At 49.0% G+C, this 9,458-nt stretch overlaps 1 protein-coding gene across 1 annotated transcript in view; it reads right to left on the reverse strand.

Annotated features, from left to right (window-relative positions):
* LOC134984706 (zinc finger protein 585A-like) overlaps positions 1-8,874 on the reverse strand; it is a 119,207-nt gene extending 110,333 nt beyond the window's left edge. The window contains exon 1 of the mRNA XM_063950223.1: positions 8,643-8,874. Coding sequence (XP_063806293.1) covers positions 8,643-8,874 — 232 coding nt within the window. The remainder of the gene's footprint in view (positions 1-8,642) is intronic.
* Positions 8,875-9,458: the final 584 nt, after the last annotated feature.

Here is a 9,458-nt window from a genome sequence, read left to right on the forward strand (position 1 = left end):
ACAGCGGTGTCCTACATAAACAGGCAGGGTGGAGCGAAGAGCAGGGCTGCAATGTCAGAGGTAACAAGAATCCTCCTCTGGGCAGAAAGACACACACTGGCACTGTTGGCGATCTTCATTCCGGAAGAGGACAACTGGGAAGCAGACTTCCTCAACAGACATGATCTCCATCCAGGAGAATGGGGCCTCCACCCGGAAGTATTCACAGAGGTAACACGCCGATGGGGTATACCTCAGATAGACATGATGGTCTCTCGCCTCAACAAGAAGCTTCGGAGTTACTGTTCCAGCTCACGAGACCTACAGGCAGTGGTGGTGGATGCCCTGGTGACTCCATGGGTGTTCCAGTCAGTGTATGAGTTCCCTCCACTTCCACTCATCCCAAGGATTCTCAAACTAATAAACAGATCAAGAGTTCCGGCGATCCTCATTGCTCTGGACTGGCCAAGGCGGGCTTGGTACGCGGATCTTCTGGCATTACTGCTGGAGGATCTGAGGCCTCTTCATCTTCGCGAGGACCTTTTACTGCAGGGGCCGTTTGCCTATCAAGACTTACCGCGGCTACGTTTGACGGCATGGAGGTTGAACGCCAGATCTTAGCTCAGAAGGGCATTCCGAATAAGGTTATTCCTACTCTGATCCAAGCTAGGAACGGGGCAATGTCTAAGCATTACCATCGAATATGGAAAAAGTATGTGTCTTGGTGTGTATCCAAAAAGTTTCCTACGGTGGAGTTTCAACTGGGACATTTTCTCCTCTTTCTGCAAGCAGGTGTTGGCCTACGCTTTGGCTCCATCAAGGTACAGATTTTGGCCTTGTCTATTTTCTTCCAGAAACAATTGGCTGCTATCCCTGAGGTTTAGACTTTCTTGAAAGGAGTTCTGCACATCCAACCACCCTTTGTGCCTCCTATGGCACCTTGGGATCTTAATGTGGTGCTGTAGTTCCTGCAATTGGATTGCTTCGAACCTTTACAGGAGGTGGACGTAAAGTTTCTTACTTGGAAGGCGGTCACGTTGTTGGCCTTGGCTTCTGCCAGACGTGTGTCAGAATTGGGGGCATTGCCGCACAATGATTTCACACGAGGACAGAGCTGAGCTCAGAACGCGTCAACAATTTCTCCCTGAGGTTGTGTCGGCTTTTCATATCAACCAACCTATTGTGGTGCCAGTGGCTACTGACACCTCAATTACCTCAAAGTCCTTGGATGTCGTGTGGGCTTTGAAAATCTATGTGAAGAGAACTACTCGTCACAGGAAGTCAGACGCACTATTTGTACTTTATGATCCCAACAAGATTGGGTGTCCTGCTTCTAAGCAGACAATTTCATGCTGGATCAGGCTTACTATCCAGGATGCTTATTCCACAGCAGGATTGCCAATTACAAAACCTGTTCAGGTGCACTCTACCCGTAAAGTGGGTTCTTCCAGGGCAGCTACCCAGGGTGTCTCGGCTATTCAGCTTTGCCGAGAAGCTACTTGGTCACGTTTGCTAAGTTTTACAAGTTCTATACTTTGGCCTCTGAGGACCTCAAGTTTGGTCAATCAGTTCTGCAGGAACCTCAGCACTCTCCCTCCTGTACTGGGAGCTTTGGTACATCCCCATGGTACTAAACGGATCCCAGCATCTTCTACAGACTACGAGAAAAGGATTTACCAGTAGGTAATTAAAATCATATTTTCTCTAACGTCCTAGTGGATGCTGGGGACTCCGTAAGGACCATGGGGAATAGACGGGCTCCGCAGGAGACATGGGCACTTTAAGAAATAATTTAGATTCTGGTGTGCTGTGGCTCCTCCCTCTATGTCCCTCCTCCCTCAGTTAGAGAAACTGTGCCCAGAGGAGACGGACAGTACGAGGAAAGGATTTTGTTAATCCAGGGCAAGATTCATACCAGCCACACCAATCACACCGTATAACTTGTGACAACAACCCAGTTAACAGTATGAAAAACAACATATCATCAGTTCAGGACTGCTGACCTCAAAGTTTCCACCATTGGTTACAATGGAGCGCATAGGCGCTACATTGTAACACTGCCGTGTGCTGCCTGACAGACACTTCAGGAGCACACAGCCAATCAGGAGAGTGCCACAACGTGGCGCATCCTGATTGGCTGAAGGAACCCTCTTAGACATAAGTCAGGGGGGGGGGGGGGGGTTCCTGGCAGTTGGGGAAAGGTTTTCACATGGGACCCCTTTCAGTGCGTGGTCGGGTGTTCGTTTTGTTATTTTGCCAAGTTCCTGGATTACAAATAGCACAGAAGAGGACCGATCGACACTGGATTATGTGAGTATAATTTTCCCAACAGGTACCCAGTGTATTCTACATGGAGAAGAGGACCGACCATCGTGTGAACATAGGTAAGTATGTATGTATGGAGGTGTGGATGTATGTAATAAACTTTTACTTTCAAGGTGTGTGTGTCCTGTTTATATTGGGGTATTTTTTTAGTAGTACTACTACTACAGGTACCAGCGGGCCCGGTTTTCCTCCGCATGCTGGTACTTGTGGTTCTCCAAGTACCAGCTTGCGGTGGAGGCTTGCTGGGACTTGTAGTACTGCTACTAAAAACAATATTCAAAACTTTTCACAAAGGCTATCAGCCCCCCATCAGCCGCCCTTGGATGGGGGGGGGACAGCCTCGGGCTTCACCCCTGGCCATTGGGTGGCTGGAAGGGGGGGACCCCTTGATTGAAGGGGTTCCCACTCCTCCAGGGTACCCCGGCCAGGGGTGACTAGTTGGGTATGTAATGCCAGGGCCGCAGGGACCTATATAAAAGTGTCCACCGGCTGTGGCATTATGTACCTGGCTAGTGGAGCCCGGTGCTGGTTTTGTCCCCCGTATTTTTGGAACGAGGACCAGGCGCAGAGCCCGGTGCTGGTTGTTTAAATATGGGGGAACCCCTGTCACTTTTTTCCCCATATTCTTTCAACCAGGACCGGCTAAAAGAGCCCGAGGTTGGTTTGGCTTAGGAGAGGGGACCCCACGCATTTTTTTTCTTAAAAATTAACACTTTCCCATCCCTTCCCACTGATAAACATGCACGGATCTCATGGATCGGTGCATGCATATCAGAACACGGTAAAAAAAAAGCAGGTCTGTTTTATTTTAGCACTTTCTTACGATTTGTATTTTTTCACGGCAGTGTTTGGCTATTGTTGGCAGTGTTTGTGAATTACACTTTTTAGTAAATGACGAGTTCTACCAAATTGCAGGTGTATTTGACCGATGGTGTATTTGACCGATGGTGTATTCATTCGTATTTTTAAACTACAACTTCCCAAAAAATACGAATGCCCTCATCACTGCCGTGATTTGAGTTTAGTAAATTCTTGAGATGACACTTTGAAGAAAAAACACCATCTCGGTCAAAATCGGGATCTTAGTAAATATATCCCAGAGTCTTGTCCTTTTTCAGGACACTATAGTGTGTATAATAGCGTCCCTCCCCCTTATTTACACCGCTGTACCAGTTTCCTGTGTATCCTGAGTGTCTGGAGGGGCTGTGTGTCCTTGCTGCTGCAGCTGTAAGCAGAGGAAAGAGCCAAAACGCCACTGGTCTCGCTCTGAGGAAGCTCCGCCCCCTGTAATGGCGCCGGAGCTATACATTTATTTATACTGGCAATGTCTCCTAACAGGTGTAAAACGTAACATGAATGCCTGTTTCCACTACCGCTGCCAGTGTACACAGGGGGCTATAGCGGATCCCCCCGTAGAGCATCCGTATGCCTCCCCTGTAATCGCGCCGCACCAAGAGCCGGGGGACCCCCTTGTGGGTCCCCTGGTTTGTACTCACCACTCTTCTCACCTCCCGGCATTGCTAGGTGTGTGCGGCGTGCTGCGATTGCATTTGCTAATGCACAATGCCCTGCGGTACCAACAACCTCTCAGGACGGTGGTCCTGCAGCGGGGAAGCGGCTGACGCCTGAAGAGACCGGTAACCGCCCCCCCCCCCCAACTCCCTCAGTATACTGTTATACTGTTGCCCAAACAGTATACCGACAATAACAACGTTTAAAATAAACTGAAGAAAATCTTCTGGAGCTCCAGAGTGGCATCCTCTCCTGAGGGCACACTGTTCTAAACTGGCTGCAGGAGGGGTCATAGAGGGGAGGAAGAAAGCAAACCCAGTGGAAGAAATCTAAAGTACACCGGCTCCTTTGGACCCCCTCTATACCCCATCTTACAAAGTCCCCAGTATCCCTTGTGGATGTTAGAGAAAATAGGATTTTAATACCTACCGGTAAATCCTTTTCTCTTAGTCCGTAGAGGATGCTGGGGTCATCATAGAACCATGGGGTATAGACGGGATCCGCAGGAGACATGGGCACTTCAAGACTTTGAAAGGGTGTTAACTGGCTCCTCCCTCTATGCCGCTCCTCCAGACTCCAGTTATAGGAACTGTGCCCAGGAAGACGGACATTTCGAGGAAAGGAATTATTGTTAAACTAAGGCGAGATTCTAACCAGCTCACACCTCAAGAATGCTGCAGAACATGGCATTCAACAGAACACAAGCCTACGGCATGAATAATAGCAGCAACATGCTGACAATAAACATAACACAACGTGTGTGTAACCACAACTAATAACTGCAGATACAGTACACACTGGGACGGGCGCCCAGCATCCTCTACGGACTAAGAGAAAAGGATTTACCGGTAGGTATTAAAATCCTATTTTCTCATACGTCCTAGAGGATGCTGGGGTCATCATAGAACCACGGGGTTATACCAAAGCTCTAGAACGGGCGGGAGAGTGCGGATGACTCTGCAGCACCGACTGACCAAACTTAAGGTCTTCATTGGCTAAGGTGTCAAACTGTAGAACTTTGCTAATGTGTTTGACCCCAACCAAGTAGCTGCTCGGCAAAGTTGCAATGCCGAGGCCGCCCAGGATGAGCCCACCTTTCTAGTAGAATGGGCCTTCACCGATTCCGGTAACGGCAATCCAGCCGTGGACTGAGCATGCTGAATCGTGTTACAGATCCAGCGTGCAATGATCTGCTTGGAAGCAGGACACCCAACCTTGTTGGGAGCATACACGACAAACAGAGCCTCTGTTTTCCTAATCTGAGCCGTTCTGGAGACATAAATCTTCAAACCTCTAACCACATCCAGAGATTTTGACTCAGCGAAAGCGTCAGTAGCCACATGCACCACAATAGGTTGTTTCATGTGGAAAGAGGAAACCACCTTCGGTAGAAATTGTTGAGGTGTCCTCAATTCAGCTCTATCTTCATGGAAGATCAAATAAGGGCTCTTGTGAGACAAGGCCGCTAACTCAGACACCCGCCTTGCAGATGCCAAGGCCAACAGGATGACCACTTTCCAGGTGATGAATTTCAACTCCATCGTCCGTAAAGGTTCAAACCAATGTGATTGAAGGAACTGCAACACCACATTAAGATCCCATGGTGCAACTGGAGGCACAAATGGAGGTTGGATGTGCAACACGCCTTTCCCGAAAGTCTGAACTTCTGGAAGGGAGGCCAATTGTTTCTGAAAGAAAACCGATAAGGTTGAAATCTGTACCTTAATTGAGCCCAATTTTAGGCCCGCATCCACACCTGCTTGTAGAAAATGGAGAAAACATCCTAGCCGAAACTCTTCCGTAGGAGCCCCCTTGGATTCACACCAAGAAACATATTTTCTCCAAATACGGTGGTAATGTTTAGACGTTACCCCTTTTCTGGCCTGAATAATTGTGGGAATGACTTCACTGGGAATACACTTACGGTCTAGGATTTTGCGCTCAACCGCCATGCCGTTGAACGTAGCTGTGGTAAGTCCTGATACACGCACGGCCCCTGTTGTAACAGGTCCTCGCGCAGAGGAAGAGGCCAGGGATCTCCTATGAGTAATTCCTGAAGATCTGGATATCAAGCCCTCCTTGGCCAATCTGGGACAATGAGGATCGGCCGGATCTTTGTTCTTCTTATGATCTTTAGAACCTCTGGAATGAGAGGAAGTGGAGGAAATACATACACCGATTGAAACACCCACGGTGTCACCAGTGCATCCACTGCAATTGCTTGAGGGTCCCTTGACCTGGAACAATATCTCTGAAGCTTCTTGTTGAGACAAGATGCCCTCATGTCTACTTGAGGAACTCCCCAACGACTTGTCACCTCTGTGAAGACTTCTTGGTGGAGGCCCCACTCTCCTTGATGGAGACCGTGTCTGCTGAGGAAGTCTGCTTCCCAGTTGTCCACTGCTGGAATGAAGATCGCTGACAGAGCGCTTGTATGCTTTTCCGCCCAGCGGAAAATCCTTGTGGCTTCTGCCATTGCCGCTCTGATTTTCGTTCCGCCCTGACGGTTTATGTACGCTACTGCTGTTACATTGTCCGACTGGATCAGTACAGGCAGATCTCGAAGATGTTCCGCTTGCAGAAGGCCGTTGTAAATGGCCCTCAACGCCAGAACATTTATGTGGAGACAAGTTTCCTGACTTGACCATCTTCCATGGAAGTTTTCTCCCATTGTGACTGACCCCCCCCCAGCCTCGGAGGCTTGCATCCGTGGTCAGCAGGATCCAGTCCTGTATCCTGAACCTGCGCCCCTCTATGAGGTGAGAGCTGTGCAGCCATCACAGGATTTATACCCTGGTCTTGGAAGACAGGATTATCCTCCGGTGTATGTGTAGGTGGGACCCGGAACACTTGTCCAACAGGTCCCACTGGAATACTCTGGCATGGAACCTGCCAAACTGAATGGCCTCGTAGGCCACAACCATCTTCCCCAGCAACCAAATGCATTGATGGATTGACACTCTTGCTGGTTTCAGAATTTGTTTGCCCAGACTCTGAAGTTCCAGAGCCTTGTCCACTGAAGAAAGACTCTCTGTAGTTCTGTGTCCAATATCATTCCCAAAAACGACAACCGTATCGTCTGAATCAACTGCGATTTTGGCAAGTTTAGGGGCCAACCATGTTGCTGAAGAACCGTCACGGAGAGTGCAACGTTTTGCACCAACTGGTTCCTGGATCTCGCCTTTATCAGGAGATCGTCCAAGTATGGGTCCTTGCTTGCGAAGGAGAACCATCATCTCCGCCATCACTTTGGTGAAAATCCTTGGAGCCGTGGACAGACCAAACGGCAACGTTTGAAATTGGTAATGACAATCCTGAATTGCAAACCTCAGGTAAACCTGATGCGGAGGATAAATGGGAACATGTAAGTAGGCATCCTTTATGTCCACCGACATCATAAAATCCCCTTCATCCAGACTGGAGATCACTGCTCCGAGAGACTCCATCTTGAATTCGAATTTCTTTAGGTAGAAATTTAGGGATTTCAGGTTTAGGATTGGTCTGACCGAGCCGTCCGGCTTCGGGACCACAAACAGGCTCGAATAAACACCTTCTCCCTGTTGTGACTGGGGAACCCTGACGATAACTTGATTTTGACACAACTTTTGTATTGTGTCGCAAACTACCACCCTGTCCGGAAGAGAAGCTGGTAAGGCCGATTTGAAAAAACGGCGAAGGGAAACGTCTTAAAACTCCAGCTTGTACCCTTGGGATACCATTTGTAAAACCCATGGGTCTAGGTCTGAGCGAACCCAAAACTGACTGAAGAGTTCGAGACGTGCCCCCACCAGTGCGGACTCCCGCATAGGAGCCCCAACGTCATGCGGTGGAATTGGCAGATGCCTTGGAGGACTTCTGCTCCTGGGAGCCTGACAAGGCTGGTGATCATTTACCTCTTCCCCTTCCTCTAGTAGCAAGGAAGGAAGAACCTCGGCCCTTCCTGTATTTATTGGGCCGAAAGGACTGCATCTGATAGTGATGCGTTTTCTTTTGTTGTGGAGGAACATAAGGCAAAAAGGATGACTTACCTGCGGTAGCTGTAGATACCAAATCATCAAGGCTGTCACCAAATAAGGCCTTACCTTTATATGGTAGAGACTACATACTTTTCTTGGAATCAGCATCAGCATTCCATTGGTGAAACCACAACGCTCGTCTAGCTGAGACTGCCATGGCATTGGCCTTTGATCCCAATAGACCAACATCTCTCGCAGCTTCCTTAAGGTATGCTGCAGCGTCCTTGATATAACCCAGCGTTAAGAGGATGCTATCCCTATCTAGGGTATCTATTTCAGAAGACAAGTTGTCTGCCCACTTTTCGATAGCACTACTTACCCACACAGATGCAATGACAGGTCTGAGTAGCGTACCTGTGGTCGCATAAATGGACTTTAACGTAGTTTCTTGTTTACGATCTGCAGGATCCTTAAGGGAAGCAGAAGAGCCACCTTTTTAGTCAACCTAGACAAGGCCTTGTCCACAGTGGGGTGGTGACTCCCACTTTTCCCTATCCGCCGAGGGAAACGGATAAGCTACCGTAATTCTTTTGGGAATCTGAAACTTTTTGTCAGGACCTTCCCAGACTTTTCAAATGGAGTGTTCAGTTCATGAGAGGGAGGAAACGTCACTTCAGGTTTCCTTTCCTTATACATACAGGCCCTTTTATCAGAGACAGCCGGGTCCTCAGTGATATGTAATACATATTTAACTGCCACAATCATGTATTGAATGCTAGTTGCCAATTTTGGATCTAATCTGGAATCGCTATAGTCGACACAGGAATCAGAGTGTGTCGGTATCAGTGTCTGCCAACTGGGCCAACGTACGTTTTTGTGACCCTGCGGGGACCCGACTTTGCAATAACATATCTTCTACAGATTTCTTCCATGCCTGGGTCTGAGACTTATCTAACCTCTTACTAATAAGAGCCACATTAGCATTCAAGGCGTTCAACACATTTACCCAATCCGGCGTCGGCGGTGCAGACTGGGTCACCCCCGCAGTAGTCTGTGTCCCCAATACAGCCTCCTCCTGGGAAGAGCCTTCAGCCTCAGACATGTCGACACACGTGCACCAAACACCCACAGACACACCGGGCATATAGGGGACAGACCCACAGTAAAGTCTGTCAGAGAGACACAGAGGGCTCACAACCCAGCGCTAAATCAACGGGTCTGAAAACACCAAGAAATTGCCTCAGACTTAAAGCGCTTTTACAGTCACATATATATTGCACCAATTGACCTGCCTCCCCTCCGTTTTGTACCCCTGGTACTTGTCAGTGTGAGGAGGACCAGCGTCTCTGCAGCCTGCGGAGAAGAAATGGCGCTGAGGAAGAAGCTCCGCCCCCTTAATGGCGTGCTTCTGTCTCGCATTTTCTGATATTTATACTGGCGGGGGTTAGGACAGTGCCGTGGCACTAATGTCTCCACTTGCCAGTGGAATAATGAGGATGATTTTAGCTGCCCAGGGTGCCCCCCCCCCCCCGCCCTGCACCCTGTAGTGCTGTGTGTGGGAGCTCAGCGCGCAGCGTCTGCCCGCTGCGCAGTACCTCAGAAAATGCCGTCAGTGAAGCTGAAGTCTTCTTTTCTTCTGCTACTCACCTGTCTTCTGGCTCTGAAAGGGGTGACGGCAAGATGCGG

This window comes from Pseudophryne corroboree (genome assembly GCF_028390025.1).
Source record: "Pseudophryne corroboree isolate aPseCor3 chromosome 3 unlocalized genomic scaffold, aPseCor3.hap2 SUPER_3_unloc_75, whole genome shotgun sequence".
Lineage (NCBI taxonomy): Eukaryota > Metazoa > Chordata > Amphibia > Anura > Myobatrachidae > Pseudophryne > Pseudophryne corroboree.